Source organism: Henningerozyma blattae, chromosome 9 (assembly GCF_000315915.1).
Source record: "Henningerozyma blattae CBS 6284 chromosome 9, complete genome".
NCBI classification, from domain to species: Eukaryota; Fungi; Ascomycota; class Saccharomycetes; order Saccharomycetales; family Saccharomycetaceae; genus Henningerozyma; species Henningerozyma blattae.
In genome coordinates this window covers 117470-140322 of record NC_020193.1, presented here as the reverse complement: position 1 = coordinate 140322, position 22853 = coordinate 117470, and the positions used below count along the sequence as shown (strand labels likewise).

Genomic DNA, 22853 nt, shown 5'->3' with positions numbered 1-22853 from the left:
AGAATTTTTATATATGAAAAAAAAAAAAAAAAATAAAGACACAACTAAAAATAAAAAAAAAAACAGAAAAAATAATGAGATTTGATTTTGTAATAGCAATCAATCAATTATAATAGAAAAGAAAAAAGAAAATGCAGAAATGCAGAAATGTAGATGCTAATAATATGTTTTACTGAACTTGTAAGAAATTTCCTGGAATCTTACTTTATCAAGATACTCCTGGTGTTCATTAGATGCGGAGTTTGTGATGATATTTGCCGTGGTGTATCTTGACAATTTGGAATACAATAGTTTTATGAATTGGGATTTTTCGATAATGTTTGATTTTACTAGGTTTATAGTTTTCAATTGCTTTTTATAGGTTGTTGTAAGAGGGAGCAAATTTGTATTTTTATTTACTATATTGGAGGAATGTTGTTTTCTTTCGCGAATAGTTTCCCTTTTCGGAGCGGCTCCGGCCTTTTGCCTAGTCGTTGTGGTAGTAGTCATTTGATAATTTTCTTGTATAAAATATTGATTAGGTAAGACTCTTGGGATATAGTTAATATTAAAATAATCTTCTGCATCTTGTGGTTTGATTTGTTTTTGCAATGACAGTTGTATTTGGTCTTGGTCTTGATCTTGATCTTGGGGCAATCCATCTTCAAAAGGATAATCGTTTACATCTGTATTACCAAAGGAAATGTTATCTATATTATCCAGATCATTTTCCTCGTTGGGATTTGCAGAAGAATAGAAATAGTTGGAATTTGCATGATCTAATTTGAAGGCGATTGGATCAATCAAGTATACTGGTTGAGTATGGACCAACATATCATTTTCTTTATCTGGAACGATTCGAGGTTGGACGTTTTCTTGGTCTATATCAAACAACACGATATCATCTACTATTTCATCATCATCATCATCATCTGGACTACTACCTTCATCATCAAAACCGTTATCGAACAATTCGTTTTCCTTTATTATTATATTATTGAACCCATTTGAAGTAGTCATATGATTTGAATTGAAAAAATAATCATTAAACGACGAATCGTTTAGCGGATCATTATTGTTTGTATTGCAATTGATGTGGTTGTTATCGTTTGCCAATAACAATAGATTATTTTTTACAGTATCCGATTCGAAATCAATATTCATAACTCTTGTCAATCTGAAGTAAAAGTACGGTTTTTTTCTCTTCCTGTGAGGTGCTGAAAAAAAAGAATTAAAAAAAAAAAAAATAATAAATAAATAAATATTGATCCAAAGATAATAGAAAACAACGCCAAACTATTTACGAAATCAAATTTTCACAGCTTTATATGGCCTAAAGAGGGGGAATAAAACATTGCTATAACAGTGGCAAATGTACAGGACCAAACGTATACAAGCAAATTACAAAAAAAAAAAAAAAGAAGACAAATATTTTGACTAATGAATGATCTTAGTCTTGCTTCAGATAATCTGGATTTCCGGTATTTCGATTTGTGCATTAGTTTGTATTTCATAATTGATTTCGTTTATCTTTTTTAATTGGAATTGGGCCTTTTTCGTATTTGGATTTGGATTTCAAATTTTGCTATTTGAATTTTATTTTTCTTGGAATTTACTTTTGCTTGTTTTTGCTTGTTTTTGACTAATATTGAGATGGCTATTTTCTCCAAATAGGAATGATATTATTAAAGGGGATTGGCTTCTCAAAGAGGCAAATATTTCGAATTATATTTTAGAAAAGCTTCCCTTATTCGCTTGGTAATTTGGAAATGAGCCCCGCAGAAAAACGTATGAGCAACAACTTGTCTACGGCCATTACTGTGGCTGGTTGCACTCTAATTTCCCCAACGCGTTGCCACTTCGAGACTCTCTGTGACTGCTCTGCAAATACTCTGTGAATGTTCCGGTTCTACGACATTATGTCCGGACTGGGCGGCTAACGCCGTAGCAACTGCGGCACGAGATTCCCCAACTTGGAAAAGGCAGCATCCTGATTGGTGGATCATCGATGATCTGGACCCTGAGCGGTCCCTTTTCCCAGGCACGGTTGTCTCAAAACGGCAAAAACACTCACAGAACATGCCCAGTTTCGAAACCTTATTATCCCTATTCAACCCCCGCATTCCTTATAACTTCGCATGCATGCGAATCATTTCCGGAACCGGTCTACGGCCTTGCCTGTGAAGTGATCCGCCAGACTTGCACGGACTCGCCAAATTCGGTTTTTTTGACCGGAAACAGCCAAGAAATGCGACATGGTATAGACATACTTGAAGGAAGTTTATTTCCGACAAGTCCATTCAATTGACAAGCCAAAAAAAAAAGACAAAAAATATATATAATCCATAGCCCTAAATCACCCAGCCCTACCCTGGGCGACGTTCACACCAACCCTCCCCACGCTTTTACCCCACGTTTTTTTATTTTTTCGATATCCCTATTTTTGCCCACCCCCGCCACACCGACATTCTTGGCGCCACAAAATCTGCGGGTCCTGGTTTTATCTTTTTTTTTCCTTTTTCCTTTTTCCTTTTTCCTTTTGTTCTTTGCTATTTCTTTTTGTGTCACAAAGTTCCGTAAGTCCTGGGTCCCTCTTTGTTGGACCCTTTTGGCGGTTTGACCCCGGACACGGCTGAGCCCGGGCCAATGGGGACAGTCACGGGGCACCGGAAACCGGCGGCTGGGTGGGACAGCGGCTGCAATGGCAGAGCCTCCATTCTTCCGGCAAGTGATCGTACGCAGGAATCGTGACCGCTGAGAATTAGGGGACAGCCGCATCTGAGGCGGTTCTGGGGCGGTTCTGGGACGGTTCTATGAGACACTATGATAAGACTACGAGAATCGATGAGACTTTTGACAACAAGATAATGGGTGCCACACAACTGGCCGTGGTCCCAGTCGTCCGTGGCCCAAAGAGGCAATTGCTTATATATTGTTTTGTCATTATCAAGTTCATCTGAACTCATCAATATCCAATATTCATCCATATGTTTATGTATTATCTATTATGATTATAGTTGTTACCATTAGTATTATTATTATACAGATTTCTAATCTCATTCAAACGAGTACACATACACATAATATAAATAGCTTATCAAGAAAAGGATAAAAAAATAAACCACCTATTATCGTTTGTCTTTTTTTTTTTTTTCGAATATTGTTTTTAGTTTTATTTAGTATAACAAAAAAATAAAAAGATAATATATTATTATTATTATTATTACTATTGTCAAACTTATCAAGATAAGCCACTAAACAATGTCACAAAAATCAAGTAATCCATACATCAATCTAATCTCTGGGGGTACAGCAGGGTTGTTTGAAGCATTATGTTGTCACCCATTAGACACTATCAAAGTGCGTATGCAAATATACAAGAAGTCACATTTGTCATCAGGTAATCCCGGTTTCTTGGCTACAGGCGTCAACATCTATAAGAATGAAGGGTTTGTTGCTCTGTATAAAGGGTTAGGGGCTGTGGTGATAGGGATTATACCCAAGATGGCTATTCGTTTTTCTTCGTATGAAATGTTTAGAAACTTGTTGACTGATCCTCAAACTAAAACTATCACCACGGCAAACACTTTTATTGCCGGTGTGGGTGCTGGTGTTACCGAAAGTATTATGGTTGTAAATCCCATGGAAGTCGTCAAGATTAGATTACAATCACAACATCTAGTGCTGCAAGAAGCCGCAGCCACTGCTTCCGCCACTGCTAGTTCGGCTGCAGGTACTGCCACTGCCACCATGACTGCTGCAGGTGGTAATCACATGGCTACACATGCTGCTCCAGTGAAATATCGTAACGCTATACATGCTGCTTACAGCATTGTAAGAGAAGAAGGGGTCGCTACGTTGTATAAGGGTGTCTCTTTAACAGCTGCTAGACAAGCTACAAATCAAGGTGCTAATTTCACTGTATACTCCAAATTGAAAGAATATTTACAAGAATCACAAAACACTACCGTGTTACCTTCATATCAAACCTCTTTAATAGGGTTAATCTCGGGTGCCATTGGGCCTTTCACAAATGCTCCATTAGACACAATCAAAACAAGATTACAAAAGGAGAAGAAATTGTCCAACACATCTTCAAAGGGTAATTGGAAAAGAATCATGGAAATCGGTAATCAATTGGTGAAAGAAGAAGGTCCAAGAGCATTGTATAAAGGTATTACCCCAAGAGTCATGAGAGTCGCACCAGGTCAAGCTGTCACTTTCACCGTATACGAGTTTGTAAGAAAACAATTGGAAGATACAAAGGTTTTCTCGACTTAAATTAAGGGTAATTAATAATATCACTTAGCATAGCATAAACGTTTTTGTAAAAAGAAGCTTACATAGGATAAACACATATAGGAATGTATATTTCAAGATCACCTATTTTAAAAAAAAAAGGAAAGAAAAAAATCAACAAAGAAAAGGAAAAAGCAATAACCGCCTTAGCTGAATCGCATCGAATCTAAAAGCCTAAACTTAATTCCAGAAAGGGTACCGGCCCCTACTCGAAACGCGAACTGGCAAGAAAGATTTTCTCGATTTTTGCCACCCTGGAAAACTAAGTTTCAAAACCTCATTTCAGGACAAGTTAAGAACCCTATTAGAATTTTCTTTCAAAAAATTATGTTTGGCATTGCAAAACTCCATCGGGCAATTTGTCATTCTTTACTGAAACAGGTTGCCTAGTTGCCATTACAAACAAAAATGTAATTACACACGTATCTCAATCCCCTCTCCTTTCAAACACAATTAAACTTATCATCTATGCTGATGCTGGCCTCTATTCAAGGAGCAGCTAGTATCCAGGAGAAACCTCATAAGAAAAAAATATACATACATATCTCCTCCATCTCTATCTATCACGACTCACTTACGTGTCATGTGCTTCACCACATGTCCACGTGTCCACGTGGACACATGTATCCTGCACAGCCCCACATACGTCATGCGCCAGCCCAAGACGCGAAACATTCCCTCTCCATTCACGAATTGGCCAAACGACAAATTACATTCCTTATCCAGTCATAACATAAACATTTCTTAAAAAAGAAAATAAAAAAAAAGAATTTATACATCTCGATTAATATAGAAACCGAATTCTTGTTTTCGCAAATAAGCCAGCCCATCCGGTAATCTTGTCCGGTCCTGCCCACTCCACATTCGGTAATAATGTCCTGTCTTTCGACCGATCCACTATATGACATATCCGAATATGGCTTACCCATAATTCCGTTTAGGTCACTAATTGGCTTTTCTAGGATATATCCTTGCCTGTTTTACCCCGTTTGGGGTTTATCAGGCGGGATCCCCCACTTCCTATTTGGGACCCACGTTCTTTCTGTTTCCTAATTAGGCTGCAGTAGAAAGGACTTGTCCGGGATTGCCTTGTTGGCCTCCTACGCGATTTCTCTGCCACACTCGACAAAACGTGGCCCTGGTCTTAACCCGGACATAGAGATCTTTTGTTAGGAACGCGTCATTACTCTCCAAAGAAAGATTCGTATGCCGTTACCGTTCAATGTTCCTCTACCCAAATAAAGAAAAGATTAACCTTGGCAAGACGGTTGTAGTATTATACATGAGGCAAACATTCTTTCCAATCAATCAATCAAGCAATCAAGCAATCAAGCAATCAAGCAATAAATAAATAAATTATTAAGTAAATAGATAAAAATAAACAAATAAACAAATAAACAATTATATTGGTAAAATTAGAAATTGAACAAATTACAGACATTGGAAATTTTCAATAAATCATTTGCCAAAATAAAATGGAATGAATAAAACTATAACCTAAAAGGACAATAACAAATCAAGAAATTATTTTCAGAAATCAAGGAACCGTTAAAGACTAATTCGGGAAGGACTTGCCGTAGATACGCCCCTATCGTAATGATTTTTCTTCAAGGCTATTCTTATATACTCTTCTTCATATAGTAAGAATTTCAATAAGTATCAAAAAAAATAAATAAATAAAAAAATATACAGACAAACGTACTAGTGTTGTTGCCATGGTGTATGGCCCATGGTCCTCTACGATAATTGGTTAGAATAGAATGAAAATGAAACAATTACCAATGATGATAATGATAATCTATCGTTTCCTTCAACCAAACTTTCCACAATACAAAAGGCTCCATTAGCCATGATAAAATAAATATTAAAATAAAATACCACCTTGTGTGTACTGGAATCTTATACTCATAGGCAAGTATAAAATAAACAAACGTAATTTTACGGTAGCAACAATAACAAAAAATAAAATAATAAAAAAAAAAGTATAGATAAAAATATCCCCACCACACAAGAGACACAATTATAATTGCAGTGTCAAATACAATTTATCGCTGGTACATATATATACATGTCTGTGTATCTTTGTTTCATTTTTTACTCTTCTCAGAATTAATAATAGTATTTTTTTAGTATTGTCTCTTTTTTTTTTGTTACTTTTGAAACTTAATTGCAAACCCTAAATACCCTCACCATGCCAGGCAATAGTAGCAAACTCAATATATCCAACCCTATCTCAAGGTCCATCTCGCTACCGGTAAAGAGGAAGTTCGATAATTATAACCCTCACCGTCCTCATTTCCATCTAGATAATTCAAATTCAAATATAATAAATAATAGAAGATTGAATCATAAAAATAAATATTACAACTTAATAAGAAATTATAATCCCACTTTCCATGATATTCAAAAATATCAGGATTCAAATACTTTTGATTTACCTCATTTGAAAGCAAATGCAGATGATTTAGTTCAATTGATCTCGATGGAATCAAACGATTTGGCATATGTGAAATTAATAAATAGATTGGGTCAAGGTTTAATCCCATTAAAATATTTAGCTGAATCTGCAATTAATAACACTACAAATAATATTGCTACCATCCCAGCAACCACAACACTTTTGGAAGGTATCACAGCTCAATCTTCTCATGTTCCCACTAACAGTTCACATGCAGGGTTTTCCATAACACCTCCAGCTTCTCCCTTATCATTAAACTCCAAGAGTTTTGATATAGCAAACTCCAAGAGATCAAAAAGTGTATCTGCCTCATCATCGTCACATTCCCCTAATTCAAGTTTAAATTCAAATTCAACCCCCATGGTTTCAAATTTAAATGAATTATCAGATTGTAGAATCATTTCTATTAATAATAATACTAATAAAAATAGATTACAATACGTATTGAAGCTAATTTACGCAAATTCTACCACAACTTCTTCTTCCTCTTTTACACTTTCTACTTTATTCTATTCGAATTTCTACAATTTACACGTTTATCTTTTACAAACAAATTTAAAACAATCCATTCCCAATCTACCACCACCAACGACTACTATTGCTACTATAAATTCAAATACCGGACCCTCTTCATCGGGAATAATTCACGGACAAAATCCTACATCTGGGAAAATTACCGGAATTAATAACCCTAACGCGGAAAAACTATCTGAAAATGATGAACGTATAAATCTTTTCAATAATTATTTGCAATCTATTATTTCTTTAATTAAAACTACAAATGATACAACTATAACCGCTACGTTCATTCATTGGTTATTCCATGGTAAGATTGTAAAGCTTTCGGAATTACAAAACTTGAATTCATCCCCATTGACTCCAAAGGGATCATTCTCACCAACTACAAGATCTTCTTCTTCTTCTTCATCATCTTGCTCTACTTATTCAAGATCTTGTTCATGGAATGAAAATTCTATTAAAATTAAAATCCATTTTAAAAATGATTGTTATATTGTGAAATCAACTTTCACAGAGGTTGACACTTTAAATAAGTTGAAACAAATAATCATTAAAAAGATTAATAATTCTTCTTCAAATTCAAATTTGAATTATTCTTCATTAACCATGAATAATTTTAATATAATTTCCAAGATTTTCAATTGGTATATCATAGAATTAACTAATGAATCCATTTATAATGATATTTTGTTGAAATTATCTCAAGATACTTCTTCCCAATCAAGATTGGTCTTGACTATTATTGAAAATCAATAAGAAAGCAAGAAATAATAATAATAATAATAATAATAATAATACACAAGACCAACAATTTTACTCTACTAATATTCTAATTATTTACTAATTCTTTACTTAATTTTCTTTTTTTCTCACTATTCACATTTTTCTTTTGTATTTGTCCTTATTTTTTTTTTCATTTCCTTACAACAATCTAATGAACATTTATTTGCATATTTTTTTCTCCTTTCATATAAATATACCTCCGACTTTTTTCTGTTCTTTTATACAAACTGAATTATTTTGAACTTTTTTTAGATCAACTAACTCTTATTTCTTTTTTTTTTTTGTCTTTACCTTTACGTAATTATTTATCTTATTTTATATTCTTCATAGCATTCAACTTGCTATCTTGTATTTTTAATATTCTATTTAATAACATAGCCCCTTAATTTTCTATTAGAAATTTAGAAGTTATCTGAATTTTGAAGTCGAATTTTTCTGCTATTTAAAATTTGTAATTCTTTACCATTCTCTAAAACTTTCTTTTCAATAAACTCCTGATATTTTTTATTTTCAATTAAATATTTACCCAAGTTTTCAATATTATTGAAATATAATTTTTCCTTTAACATCTCGAAATTTAATTGATTATAGCTCAAAATTAATACACGAATAATATTATTTCTTTCATTTTTCAAATAATATTCTAAAAGTTTCCCCATTAGCATATTCTTTTCTGAAATCGATTCAATCGTTTGAGCTAATTTATAATAATCGCCCACAATTTTGGCGTCAAATAACTCCCATTCTAGCATAATTTGTTTTTCATTCTGATTTAACTTATATCTGATAAACATCTCGATTAGAGAATCCCATTCTTTTAAAAATATCAATCTGATCATGTTGTACTTTATAAATTGCAATCTTTTATCGTTTTCTGCTTGTTCCTTGACTTCAGAATATAATGGTATCAATTGAGTAATACATTGATTAAATTCATTAAAATCTTCATTCTCTATACTAATTTCAATATTACTTTCATATACTTTAACGGTGAATTCATCCCTTATCCTTTGAATTGTTAAATCTTGTCGTATACTTTTAAATTCACTAATGAATCTACTGTATTCTATTTCTTTATTGATTTTTTCATTTAAAAACGTTTCATAAGCTTTTTTAAGTATATGAATTGGACGAATAAATTCTGGATTAGGCTCTGATGTTAAGCGCATATATGGTTTGCTTATTGTTTGAAAACATCCAACAATAATTGAATCTGTCTTGTTTGTTCTTATCTTATCCGTAGCTTTTCTAGTGTCAGTATTTACGGCAAATCTGGCTAGACGTTTTTTTCTTCTTTCTTCATCATTATCCAACTTCATGTCATTATTGTTCGTAGTTATAGCTATTTTTTTGTTTCATTTTATAACTTTGTTTATTACGATTGATATTCTTCATTATTGTAGTATGAACTTTAAATAATCTTTATATCATAATTATCTGTTCATCTGTATTTTAAACAATGATTTTTAAAACCGTCTTAAAATCTCGCTATATAGGTGTATATATATTTTTAAAAAATAGTTCATTACAAATAACATTATTGTGCTGCTCGTATTTGTATAACTAGTTAACATACATTTTTTTAATCATAAAACTACAACAACGAGGTTTATATAATACAATTCTAAAATAACTCTTGTTATTGAGTTCAAGAATATATTCTATCTATTTACAAAATGTTTGATAATCATTTACAATTTAGAAGAATTACCAATATATTCCATCGCTTCAGGGCCACCAAATTGTAATTTAGGCTCACCCAATACATCTGCTACACACTTCCAAGGATCTTTAGATCCACCCCATTTTAGTAATTGTTCTTTAAATATATTTCCTCCCTTTCTACTAAATGGATCATTTTGGAATAACGATTCCCAAATCTTCGTCGCAATTGCTCTATCAAATAAATAGCAATAATACAAAGCACCATACCCATATAAATGACCAAATCGTCCGCACCAGTTACTTTCAGTATCAGGGAGAACTGATAGTTCTTTCTCTAAGTTATGATATATTTCAACCACATCTATATTATCTAGAGAATTTGCATTTTCAGCATGTAAACGTTGATCTAGCAAAGCCATTTTACCTTGCGAATATGTTTCACATGCTTTAAATTGTTTAGTATTTTCTAGGTACTTATTCAAGACTTCGATATCTATACTCTCACCACTGTCATAATGCCTTGATATATCAATCAACACTTTAGGATTATTGGCAAAAAATTCCATTAAAATACTTGGAATTTCTACAAAGTCAGAAACACATCTTGTACCGCTTATAGTTTGAAATCTTGTTCTTCCTAGCATTGAATGCATCGCATGGCCCATCTCATGAAACAATGTTTCAATTTCATGATGTTGTAGAAAACAAATACGTCTAGATTCTTTAGCATTAGTAACTTGGAAATTACAAACTAAGGAGACGATAGGTAACTGGAAGTTCTTTCCAGTTTTATTATTTACACCTGTTTGAATAGTAGATAGGTCATGTTCCTCAGAATATATTTCCCTCGAGCAGCATATTGTATAGTGAGAAGGACTTTCAGATTTACCTTCTCTTTCAAATAAATCACAGTAAATGACTCCGATTAACCCTTCATCTTCAGAAATGACATTGAGTTTTCTAACATCTTTTGACCAGGTTTCGCCATCCTCAATTTTGCCAGGTTCAAATCTTATTCCATATATGCTATTAAATAAGTTTGAAAGTCCATGTATGATGTTGCCTAAAGTGAAGTATTCCATAATGAGCATTTGATATGCACCTTCACTAGTTGCTTGTATTGGATTATAATAATCACGATCCCAGGGCTTAATGTTGTTTAAAATTGACTGTTCACTTGTTTCAAGAGAGAATCCTTCGCTAAGGCACTTCTTATTAGATATAGGTTCCAGTTCTTTAGTAACTTCAGGGAGTATAGATTTTAGAAGAGCATTCAGAAAATTATTCACTTCTTTGGGACCCTTTGCCATCTTACCTTCTAACGTATATTCTGAGTAACTAGATTTACTCAGCAATTTAGCTAGTTCAATTCTATGCTTGATAATTTTAGTCAGTCTCTCAATTTGTTTATTTGAGCAGCTGTGAAAGGCAACCCATAATTTCTTTCGTAATTCTTCATCTTTGCATTTCAGAAGTGCTGTATACGGTATTTTTCCATAGGTTGGTATCTTATAATACTTCCCGGAAAGATCCTTTGAGAGTTTATATTTTAAAGCTGGATAATCACAAGCTTTATCGAACTCGTCACATTTTATTTTTATATAATCTTTTTCTGTATAAGAGGTATTATTTAAAAAATCTTGGCCAGCTAGACTTATATCTTGCGATAATGAAATAAATCTATCTCTAATTTCTGGACTCATTTGAATACCAGATTTTTCAAAATCTTCTAATAATAACTTTCCTACTTTAATTTCTTCATCTGTCAATCTTTTCAAAACTTCCTTATTATCCAAAACAGTTCTTAGTCTATCGCACAATGCAATATCTGTATTCAATGTATTCATAAATGCATACATATGTTCGTGGCACTCTTGCGCAGCTTGAACAAATGATTTCTCTGGATGGCACGATCGAATAAACTCACATAGATCAATAACTCTGCACAGTGTATCACTTAATTGATCAAGTCTGATAATGTAATTGGCTAATCCATTAAAAGTATCATCATTCTTTAATTGTTGAAGAATATTAGAGGCATTTAATAATGAGTAATGAGTAAATTCTTTTAGACCCTTAGGAGAAGTCAAAAAAGGATTTTTGAACAAACCAGTGGATATTATGTTTCCAGTACTTTCCGACGTATTAGAATTAAGTCCTGTGTTATTTATAGAGTTAAAATATTTTGGATCATCAAACAATTTTTGTAAATCTTGTTTTTTCAGATCTTTGGAAACTAATGGATTAGATCTTGTAATATTCCTGACTGGGCTAGTTTTGAAAAATCTTTGGAAATATAATGACGTTGAATCATTAAGTATCTTCTTCAAGGCTATTGAGCCTCTCATTATTAAAGATCGTATTTAATGGTATGAGTGTTATTTGGTATAGAGGCTGCTTTATTTTAATGGGTGTGATGAGATTAGTCTTTATTTCAAGCTTGATTTAGGTGTATATTTTAAAGTTGCGAGTAAGCGAATGTTCCGGCCAAGCATGATGAGATGCTGTTAGGAAACTCTAAAATATTTTCTAATTGAATTTGAAACAATAGAATTAAAATCCAAGAAAGAAATTTGAAATACTTTGGAGATGTTGATTCAAGTGATACAGCTATTTATTTTTCAAATATTATAAAGACTTAGGATACTTCGCCAGAATATAAGAGAATTATTAAGTAAATTTCCCTAATTTAGTAATTGCATTGTAAAAGAAAGCAATTGTAGAGCAATAAAAGGAATATCATATAAATATATATATATAAACTATGAAAATTGTTATTAAAATGCATATCAATATTACTACATTTAAGAAAAATAGATCAGTTTAAAGCGATAAATAATGGTACATATATACATAAATCGTAAAACAAAAACAAGCAATTAGAATTTGGATTATTTCGATAGGTTAGAAAATTTAGCCTTACGGTCTGTTAATTTATCTAATTCTAAGCTTGCTTCACTTAATAATTCAACAAAACCAGTATCATTAGCTAGTGAGATAGCCTCCTTTAAAAGGTTTTCAGCTTTAGCAAACGATCCGTTTTGTATGCTCAATACGCCAATTCCATATGTAGATAATGCAATTGCCTGGGAGGCCGATGGGTCTAGTTCTTCTTTAATCTTAAATCGCAGCTTCTTATTTTTCTTAGCAAAATCTATAACACTTTCATAACATTGGCTAGCCATCTTTAAAGATCTTTCTTTATTGGAAGAAATGGTACGTAAATCAATAGCCAGCTCTCTCGATTCATCATTTCCAATAGTTGCCTCATTTAACTTCGATTGAAGTTCATCTGCCTCAGCTGCAAATTTCTCTGCTTGAAGATATAATAAAGATCCTAAATTTGCTTGTGAAAGAAGAATTTGTGAAGGAGGCATATCAGCCATAACCATCCATTCCACAGTAGTCATTTTGCATCCAAGAGCTGCAGTGATGTCCTTTGCAGATAAGCAATATGCTGTATACAAATCTCTTGCAGTAAAAAACTCCTCTTTAAATGGTTCCCAAGCAGAACTATTATGGTTCATATTGAGAGTCATATAGCCATCCTCATTAACTTTAATATTTTCTTCATTTACGTATGTTTTAAATTCAAATGGCTCCTTTGTTGATTTACCGTTAAATATATCGATAGTCTTTTGCTTTCTTTTTTCAAAAAAGTTCTTTAATTCAGGTGATTTGCTTAACACTTCCTCTTGAGCCAATAGTAAATGAGCTAATAGGTTACGTCTACCAAGACTTAAGTCTTTATTTGTCTCTAATGATTTGATTAGCACACGTAAATCTCTTCGTATCAATGTACCTCTACGATCCTCTTCAACAAGGTCTGTAGTACTTAAGGCTGAAAAGTATCTAGCTAATAATTCTAAATACATGTCATTCGCTTCTTCAAATTGACCAAGTTTTTGGTATAATTCAGCGATTTTCAATTCGATACTGGTATATTCATCTGATAAATTATCCATATTTGAAATGTTACATTGTTCCAATGCATTGATATAAAACTTCAGCGCCTTACGAGAATTAAAATTTTCTTTTTCACTCTCTGCCCATAATGCATCTTTTAGTTTGTCAGCTACTTCTGTTGGAAAAGGTGATGATGGTGTGTTTGTAAATTCCCAAATACCATAGCATAGGCCGACTAAAGCACCCACACCAAAATAATATTTTAAAGAATGTTTTCGACGTTGTTGAAAGTTAGTTGTGGTGCCTGAAAAACTAAGTGGGATATGTGAGGAATTTACGTTTAAAATGTTGGAAGATTTATGTATGTGACATCTCATCAATAGATTCGTTCCATTGCAATTTCTAAAAGAGCTCGTTAACCCAACCGGTATTCTCTTTGAAGATACCTTCCCAATAAAATTGAGCATAGAGACAATTAAGTAAACAAAAATATATTAGAATCTTTATAGTTTCAGTAAGCGAAAGGATGCTCCAGGAATGAAATTCTTTTCATTAAAAATGCCTGCATTAGACAGCTAAAATGATTTGGTTACTGCTTAAATACGGATTAGACAATTTTTATAATTGAAATCTATCGGAAATATTTATCCTCAGTTCGACTCCTTGCTGGTTTAGCTTAAGTAAAATTAACATTAACAAAACAAAAAATTATTGAAATGATAACTAATTCTATTTTATATAGCCAGTAGGGTCGCTTATATTATATAATTATTGATATATTCAGTTTAATTGTTACTACTTGTTAGGAAATGCAATAAAATAAAATTAAGGATTAAAAATTGGGAATAAAAATCTATAAAAAATATATTAAATATCATGCAAATAATGGGAATTATAGTAGAAATTAGTGTTATCGCACTCTTTACCTTATATATATTTAGAAGTTACTTTTTGCTGTTTGGTTATTTTGTAAACGTAAAATTTGGCCACATAAATAAAGAGATCCGCATACAACAATTGGAGTATTTTTCAATTTAGAAATTTCTGAGGCATGCTTCAAAGCTTCTGGAACTGATACGTCAATATAAATAGAGCTAGTATATTCTTGAATCTTAGATTTCAATTCTGTAGAATCCATAGCCTTTATCCATGGCATACCATCAACGGATTCAAATTCTGTGACAACGACGTTATCTTTTGCTGATAATAATGGATCTAGCAGGGGTTGCAAAGTTTTGCCATTAGTAACAGCTAAAACAAAAGTAAGTGGTTGAGAAGGGCCATATTTTGTTTTTAGAAAATTAGACAATTCAATTGCTGCGCTCCCATTATGTGCACCATCCATTAAGAAAGAAACACTATCTTCTTCAAGGTCGTGTTTATAAATAAATTCTTGTAATCTTCCTGGCCATTCCACTTTTGAGAAACCAGATAACAGTTGATCGATAGATATCTTCAACAATGATCGTTGTTGGAGATTATCAAGAATAGAGACTGCTACTCTTGAGTTGAATATTTGATATTGGCCATTTAATGGTAAATGGGATAGATTTACCGTCCCCCATGATTGTGTCTCAGCAATCCAATTTGACCCATTAGCTTCAGTGATTTGCAATACGCAATCTTTAATTTCTTTACATCTATCTTCTACTACTTTTAATACTTCTTTAGCATTTGTACCATCTATAGCCACAAATTTAACTCCCTTTGTGATAATACCTGCCTTTTCTGATGCAATTTGCTGAAGGGTATTTCCAAGAAAAGATTCATGGTCTAGACCAATTTTTGTTATCCCACAAGCCTTTTTATTTACACCTGGAATAACATTAGTAGCATCAAGTCTACCTCCTAAGCCTACTTCAATAACACACCATTTACATTTGATATTATGGAAATATTTTAGAGCTGTACAAGTCATAATCTCGAACTCTGTACATTCCAAGCTATTTAACTTATTGATGTTTTCTACTTCTTTACGAAGCCTTCTGTAGGTTCCATCAGAAATCGGAATTTCGTTTACAGATATGGAATCTGTAACGTGTATTAGATGAGGAGTAGTGAATTTACCAATTTTGGCGTTTGGAATCTGCTGTAGAACAGATGATATGTATGAGCAAACGGATCCTTTACCATTGGTTCCAGCAATATGAATAACTTGTAGATGTGTTTCAGGATTACCAATAAAGCTAAGTAATTTTGTTACTCGTGTTAAACCTAAAATAATTGACATAATTGTTTGCTACAATAACTTAGCCGTACTATAAAATAAACGATTAGTTTTTTTTTTAATTATTAAAAAAAATAAGGTTAATTACAGAAAGATTCAAAAGGGTAGGTTGGCTGGTGGTAATCTTTACCTTTTACAAAATGCCAATGGTTTTTTTTGTTTTTTGTTTTTTGTTTTTTTCTTAATATATCTTGGAAGAAATTTTTTTTCTGTTTTTGATTAAATATCACGATCAAGGATAAATTGATCTGAGAATGTTTGGAGGTTTGATATTATTATTATAATTTACTCAAAACATATTTGAGTTTACGCTAGTTTTTCAAAGCGCGCAATCAAATTAAGCAATAAAAAAAATAAGCTTTCACTTTAAGTTAAATTTAATACGGTTTAAAAGCTTCTTTTGAAAATGAATTTTAAGAGAACCAAATACCCAATTCCAAGTTATACAGTTTTTAAAATCCACCAATAAGTTATAAAAGTATTTTAGATACTTTCTATTCTGAACTTTATTGTTTATAAAATATTAATTCCGCTTGCTAAAATATGAGTTTCAATAATAGTGGGAGTGAGGAAGATATGAATCTATCACATGAAAGATCGTATGGGGACATGAGTAGTCATGGTGGTACCACTCCTAGATCTGCACTTCTACCCACGCTAGTGCCACAACCCATGGAATCGAGTTTTGGAAATGCTTTGAGGAGGCATTCAGTTAATTCTGAATCTGTCCCTAGAATACAACCGAATCATATAAGTCCATCTCCGCAAGCCGATCATTCTATACATTCTAATTTACATACACCGCTTCATATTTCACCTAATCGAAATACTAATATTAATGTCATACATGGAACTTCGAGACCTGAAGATCAAAATAATTTAACTTTATTTTTAATTGATCAATTAAAACAACTTCAAGAACAAAATAAAATGCTTGTGGATAAAATTACTACTCTAGAGAAGACTCAATCTGAGTTTGCCACATCTAGATTAACTGCACTTCGGAGTGGATTTGATGATATAATAGAGTATAGAAAAGAGGTGAAAATAATGAAAAATACATTTGACGAAGTGTTAAAAATTCTTACTGGTAATAGATTAAAAATTATAGATAGTGATAATGATACCAATACTAGTTATTATCATTCCAGTACCCAGAACCCTATGAATATTGATATAATTAGCAATGATCGTAATAATAATAATAATAATAATAATAATAATAGTAATAATAGTAATAATAATAATAATAGTAATAATAATAATAGTAATAGTAATAATAATAATAGTAATAGTAATAGTAATAATAGTGATAATAACACTACCAATAATAATAACATTGCCAATAATAGCCATATAGATACCAATAATAATATTACCAATAATAGCCTTATAGATACCAATAATAATTTAAATACTATCCCAACTGATGGACGTCGAAATGTTCATATTCCAAGCAGTATAGGGAATTATATTAAAGAAGAAGAACCATCTGATTTAGAATTGATTCACAGAGCCGTCAGGCATAACATGACGGCACGTAATGTTAATCCTCAATCAAATAATAATATTAGAACAAATGCATATGGTCACACACATAATATTGAGAATAATACTAATAACAATAATACTAATAATAATATTAATAATAATAGCAATAACAATAATTCTATAATGCCTTCTAATGGTACTATCACTGCACCTTTCTCCATGCCATCTTCTTCCACTCATCAAGATAATGAAAGAACATCTGATCTTGATGAAGATGATGAAATGGTTGATGAGCCCGAAGATGAAGGTATTGGTGAATATGGATCTAATACCAACCACCAACAACCCCCAATTGAATTGCCTGATGTGATGGTGAATAAGCCATATGTACTAAGTCGAAACATTTATACTGTTCATGCTGTTGCTACTGAATATTATGATGGGTTACCAAACAAGCCATCAGTGCAGTGTCTTGATAGGAAATATGGACCTAAATGGCGTAATGAACCCAAAGATCGTACATTGTTTGCCAAGAGGATGTGTATAATTAATCGTATTGAGAATTTAATGGAAGATCCAGAAAAGTATGGATTAACAGCACCTATATTTAGACGTGATGCTGTTAAGATAGTGGAGAATATAAGATTGGGTAATAATTCATTCAAAGGGCTATCGTGTCGTCTATCGTTATCACAATTATATTTATATTTATCTAAACGTTGGGACTGTAAGAATGATTATAGTTTAATATTGAAGAATCAAGGTATACCATGGCGTGTTCATTCCATGAGACAACGGGTTCGTGATATTCCAATAAGAGGAAGTCAAGATGAACCTATTCGAGTGACTACTGTAGAAAATTCACCCTCTTCCACAGGAGACTCGTCTACCACTTGAAAGAGAATTTGTATGGGGGCATTACGGATTTTAAGTGTAACTAATACTTGAATGTGTATTTAAATAAAGTTTTGAATATATTTTATTATTACATGCAATACATAAATGTATATGTATATCTATATTTATATGTGTGTGAATTTGAAATGTCCTTAATTTTTTTTTATTAGGTCTTTTGTTTGATGGGTATAATATTATCAGTTAAAACAACCATCGTGGATTCGAAACTTTCTCTTAGTGAGGAAACTTTTTCCACCAAAATATTAGTCCAATCGATTAATAACTCTTCATACTCTTCGATATCGTCCACTTGAATGATTTCTTGTAAAAACATATTTTTAGTGAATTCTAAATCCACTTCATCTTCACGAGCCCATTTTAAGGCGAATTGAATTACTTCTGATTTTAAAAATGAATCATTAATATTAATTGATTCTAAAAACCATTGAATGAATTTCAAAATATGATTATTAGTATCTTCGAAAACCGTGACACATTCGGGAGGTATTATATAATTTGAATTCAATGTTTTTATTATTGTTTCATTCGATAACGGTTGTGTTAAATAGTATGTGAGCAAATCAAGAATCTCTATGAATTTCAAATACTGAGATCCAATCAATACTATCAATTGTTCTGAATCAATGGACTCATCCAATTGATTTGTATCTAGTTTAGTTCTAAATTCGACGAGACTATTTGAAACAAATCTCATTTTTTTCACAAACTTAATGACCACGGATCGTTCGAATCTTAGACATTGTTGTCGACGTAATAGACCGATATATTTGTTTAAAAATCCCACATAGCAATCGATGTAATGAACAAAGACTCGGACGTTATCGGATAGTGAAGATTGTAAATTAGTTGATGGTTTTTGAGATTTCATAAGTTTCAGATCACTAGTAGAAATTATTATTTCAGACATCTTGTGTGTGTGTCGGTATGATTTTGAATTGGTTGTCATTACAAAAAAGATACAATTATAAATACGCCTGTGGATGTGCAAATATATATATATATATATATATATTTTTAATGAGGCTCGACAATTTGTACAGAGTAGATAACTCGTCACACTTTCAAAATCTGTTTTCTGTTGGATACCCTTGACTCCCTTTGGCAACCTTTGGCAACCCTTGGCTACCCTTTTTATTATGATCTTGGGTGTCATTATTTTTTTTTTTTTTCTAAATCTGTGATTCAAGGAAAAAATGGAAAAAACGTCAACAGTTTGGGAAAAATACATGAGTCGCGTCGCGTCTTCACTATTTGTACAGCTTTTTCTCAAGTGGCCAAGAAGCCACGGCTGCTTCTTTCTGTAGGAACGGCGTGGGAACGTTGCCTGCGTCAAGTTCTCTGCAAATTGTGTTGCCTGAAAGGGAAACGCGTGGGGGAGATCGCTGGAGACAGAGAAACTACTGCAGAGCATAACGCGGGGACTATTGGTGGGACGTGCTTGATATAATGACTAAGAATACGCCGTAGTACAATTTAGTATGTGACGCAGTTGTTTCCAAATGGGGAATTATTATCCGGTAGCGAATATCCGTTTTCCGATTTACATATTCGTATATATGTATATATATGTGCATATCTATGTATGTATTTGGGTGTGTATTGCTCTAAGAAGTAAAGTAACACGGCTACGGCCAATAACTTTTCCAATTTTTATTGTTTTGTTTTCTACTTGTTATTAGGTTCGAAATCAGACGGTAAAAATGGTAACCTATTTAAAAGCTCTTAGGTTTGGTCAATAACTAAATGCCTTTTCATGTGCCAGCTTCTGATGTTCTTCATCACTTTTTTTCTGCCTATCAGCAGATATTTCCTATTACCTTCTGGAACACACACACACACACGAGCACAAACACAACTGCAAATTTAAATACAGATGCAAATACACGTACAAATACACGTACAAATACACGTACAAATACACCCATGTTGCAGATAAGGCTATGCAAGCAGAGCACGTGAATCACTTCTGTCACACAAAGGCTTTCTGGTCACGTGCGTAGGCTTTCGGACGATCATCGGGCGATTGTCGGATGAACAGCGGCTTGAATTTTCTTAGAGCCAACTGCCAAGCACGTTTCTTGTTGCATTCTTTTGGTAACGACACGTTTCTTGTTTTGTAGTCTGCGCGTATTCTGTGGGGCACATTGCTGCTACGGCCATGTCTGGGCAAGTGGGCATGTGTAAAGTAAGATACAGGCTTCTCCACATTTCTTTATAGAGAAGGCCAGCCAGTGTTTAAGTGAGGATGCCTTTAAGAACTTGGTGTATATAAATAAAGAGCTACGAATTTATAATGGTCAAATTATATATCTAAGATATTAAGAGCTTTTTATATACATACATATATATATATATATATATAAACGAAGCAAATTATAACCCGTATCTATACACACACACAATCAGATCATTACAAAGTGAGCGGACAGAATAATGATATCATTAGCACCATCCACTTCAGTAGCATCAACATCAACATCAACATCAACATCAACAGAATCTATCTCTTCCTCTGTGTTGAGCTTCACTCCTCTAGATGATATCGATATTAGAATTAAAAGATCCAAAGAATATTTCAATTTAAAACAACAACAATTGGCTCTAGAGAATAAGTCATTGAAGTACGAAATACGAGATCGTCAAAATCTTTTGAAACGACTCTATTTTGCCATTAAGGATAATGAAGAACTAATCATTTTGGCTATGGAAAAGGATTTCAATAGATCACGACAAGAAACTATCTCTTTAGAATTTGTCAAGCTATTAAATGATATCTTACATATAATAGAATCGTTACCCAAATGGATGTCCAATAAGAAAGTCAATGACTGGTCCCCTGTTGGTATGTTTGGTAATATTCAAATACAAAATATTGCGTTGGGTACTGTCTTGATCATTGCACCATTCAATTTCCCTCTTCTTTTGGCTTTATTGCCCGTCGTGTATGCCATCTCTGGTGGGAATTCGGTCATTTTAAAACCAAGTGAATTGACACCAAATACTGCTAACATCATTGAACGTATTGTAGAGCAATCACAATTACCTTCGGGGCTAGTGCAAATCATTCAAGGTGGTGCTGTAGAAAATACAAAATTGATCAACTCAGGAGAGTTCGACAAGATCTTTTACACGGGATCTCCAAGAGTAGGTGCCATCGTGGCAGAAGCCGCAGCCAAGAGTTTGACGCCTTGTGTCCTAGAACTGGGTGGTAAATCACCCACTTTTTTCACTCAGAATTTGAATAGATCACATTGGGAAACAGCTTTGAAAAGAATCTTTTTCGGGTCCTTTGCCAATTCAGGGCAAATATGTGTCAGACCAGATTACTTGTTAGTACATTCTTCCATCTATAAAGATGTCGTTAAATTAGCCACTCAATTGCTTCATGAGATGTTCCCCTTGATCGATTCTCAAACTGAATTTACCCATTTGATTAACGATGACTCTTATAAAAGAACTACTATTAAATTGAAAACTACAAACTCAAATATAATTCAAGCAAAGATCGATGAATCGTCTTTGCAAGGCTTGAATTTGGTCCCACCAACATTATTAATAGATTGTGATTGGGATGATAGTTTTATGAAAGAGGAAAATTTTGCTCCCATTTTACCCATCATCAAATATGATAATCTAGATAAAACTATTGACAAGATCATGACCTTCCACGACACTCCATTAGCTGAATATATCTTTTCAGATAATTCAACAGAAATCAACCATATCCTAACAAGATTAAGGGCAGGTGATTGTATGGTTGGTGATACCATCATTCATGTCGGGGTCCCCGACACCCCCTTTGGTGGTATTGGTACTTCCGGGTATGGTAACTACGGTGGTAACTATGGGTTTAGTGCATTCACTCATGAAAGAACCGTTTTCAAACAACCTTATTGGATGGATTTAGCCTTGTCAATGAGATATCCTCCTTATTCGATCACAAAGAGACAATTGGCTCAAATCGCTACTGAAAGAAAGCCTTGGTTCGATAGAGATGGTAACGATAAGTTTCCATTGTGGAAAGCCATTCTAATACCAATCGGATTAATCATGGTCTCTTTGCTAACCAAAAAATATATATCTTCATGAACTCAAGTCTTTTATTTTTTTATTTTTTTTTCGTCGTTGTTGCTTTTTATTCATTCATTTTTTGTTTTTTATGTTGCTGTTGGTTTTATTTGCTTAATTATATTGTTGCTAGTTTATTTGTTTTTCTCATTTTACATATTACATTAACCCTCATTGTATGTATTTTTTTAAATATATTTATATATATATCCTTTATGCATTAGTTTGTTTGGTTGTTTTTTTAACTCTAACTTTGAACTTAATTTGTTTTTTTAGATTTTAATAAAAATTACTCATTTCTTAAAGATTTATTCCGGTGCAAATTTCTATTATATAGTTCACATTTTGACCTAAGTTACAGCCGCACAGCTATTTCCCGCAGGAATTCGTTATACATTTTTTTTCTTAATAGATTAACTAGCTTATTTGTATGGAATAATCTCATTAAAAGGAAACTTTTTATTATATTGAAATACCATTGGACCGTATTTTTTTTTAAAAAAAAAAATCTTATATCATCAATTTATGATTTACCTATAA

The 22853-nt window shown here is 32.7% G+C and overlaps 10 protein-coding genes across 10 annotated transcripts; 4 read left to right on the top strand and 6 right to left on the bottom strand.

Moving 5' to 3' along the window:
* Positions 1–156: 156 nt before the first annotated feature.
* Positions 157–1143, bottom strand: IME1 (transcription factor IME1; the record flags this gene model as incomplete). The annotated part of the gene is made up of 1 exon (XM_004182204.1): positions 157–1143. The coding sequence occupies one exon, from the start codon at positions 1141–1143 to the stop codon at positions 157–159; it is 987 nt and encodes a 328-aa protein (XP_004182252.1).
* Positions 1144–3240: 2097 nt separating this feature from the next.
* SFC1 (Sfc1p) lies at positions 3241–4260 on the top strand (the record flags this gene model as incomplete). The annotated part of the gene is made up of 1 exon (XM_004182203.1): positions 3241–4260. One exon carries the CDS (start codon positions 3241–3243, stop codon positions 4258–4260), a length of 1020 nt encoding a protein of 339 aa, XP_004182251.1.
* Positions 4261–6469: 2209 nt separating this feature from the next.
* On the top strand, positions 6470–8011 carry TBLA0I00730 (uncharacterized protein; the record flags this gene model as incomplete). Its single annotated transcript, XM_004182202.1, has 1 exon — positions 6470–8011. The coding sequence occupies one exon, from the start codon at positions 6470–6472 to the stop codon at positions 8009–8011; it is 1542 nt and encodes a 513-aa protein (XP_004182250.1).
* Positions 8012–8439: 428 nt separating this feature from the next.
* On the bottom strand, positions 8440–9357 carry TBLA0I00720 (uncharacterized protein; the record flags this gene model as incomplete). The annotated part of the gene is made up of 1 exon (XM_004182201.1): positions 8440–9357. One exon carries the CDS (start codon positions 9355–9357, stop codon positions 8440–8442), a length of 918 nt encoding a protein of 305 aa, XP_004182249.1.
* Positions 9358–9729: 372 nt separating this feature from the next.
* Positions 9730–12051, bottom strand: OCT1 (metalloendopeptidase; the record flags this gene model as incomplete). Its single annotated transcript, XM_004182200.1, has 1 exon — positions 9730–12051. The coding sequence occupies one exon, from the start codon at positions 12049–12051 to the stop codon at positions 9730–9732; it is 2322 nt and encodes a 773-aa protein (XP_004182248.1).
* Positions 12052–12594: 543 nt separating this feature from the next.
* Positions 12595–13986, bottom strand: TBLA0I00700 (uncharacterized protein; the record flags this gene model as incomplete). Its single annotated transcript, XM_004182199.1, has 1 exon — positions 12595–13986. The coding sequence occupies one exon, from the start codon at positions 13984–13986 to the stop codon at positions 12595–12597; it is 1392 nt and encodes a 463-aa protein (XP_004182247.1).
* Positions 13987–14546: 560 nt separating this feature from the next.
* FOL3 (dihydrofolate synthase) lies at positions 14547–15839 on the bottom strand (the record flags this gene model as incomplete). The annotated part of the gene is made up of 1 exon (XM_004182198.1): positions 14547–15839. One exon carries the CDS (start codon positions 15837–15839, stop codon positions 14547–14549), a length of 1293 nt encoding a protein of 430 aa, XP_004182246.1.
* Positions 15840–16379: 540 nt separating this feature from the next.
* TBLA0I00680 (transcription activator GCR1-like domain-containing protein) lies at positions 16380–18224 on the top strand (the record flags this gene model as incomplete). The annotated part of the gene is made up of 1 exon (XM_004182197.1): positions 16380–18224. The coding sequence occupies one exon, from the start codon at positions 16380–16382 to the stop codon at positions 18222–18224; it is 1845 nt and encodes a 614-aa protein (XP_004182245.1).
* Positions 18225–18390: 166 nt separating this feature from the next.
* TBLA0I00670 (uncharacterized protein) lies at positions 18391–19656 on the bottom strand (the record flags this gene model as incomplete). The annotated part of the gene is made up of 1 exon (XM_004182196.1): positions 18391–19656. One exon carries the CDS (start codon positions 19654–19656, stop codon positions 18391–18393), a length of 1266 nt encoding a protein of 421 aa, XP_004182244.1.
* A 1022-nt stretch (positions 19657–20678) lies between these two features.
* Positions 20679–22334, top strand: HFD1 (hexadecenal dehydrogenase; the record flags this gene model as incomplete). The annotated part of the gene is made up of 1 exon (XM_004182195.1): positions 20679–22334. The coding sequence occupies one exon, from the start codon at positions 20679–20681 to the stop codon at positions 22332–22334; it is 1656 nt and encodes a 551-aa protein (XP_004182243.1).
* Between the last annotated feature and the right edge of the window lie 519 nt (positions 22335–22853).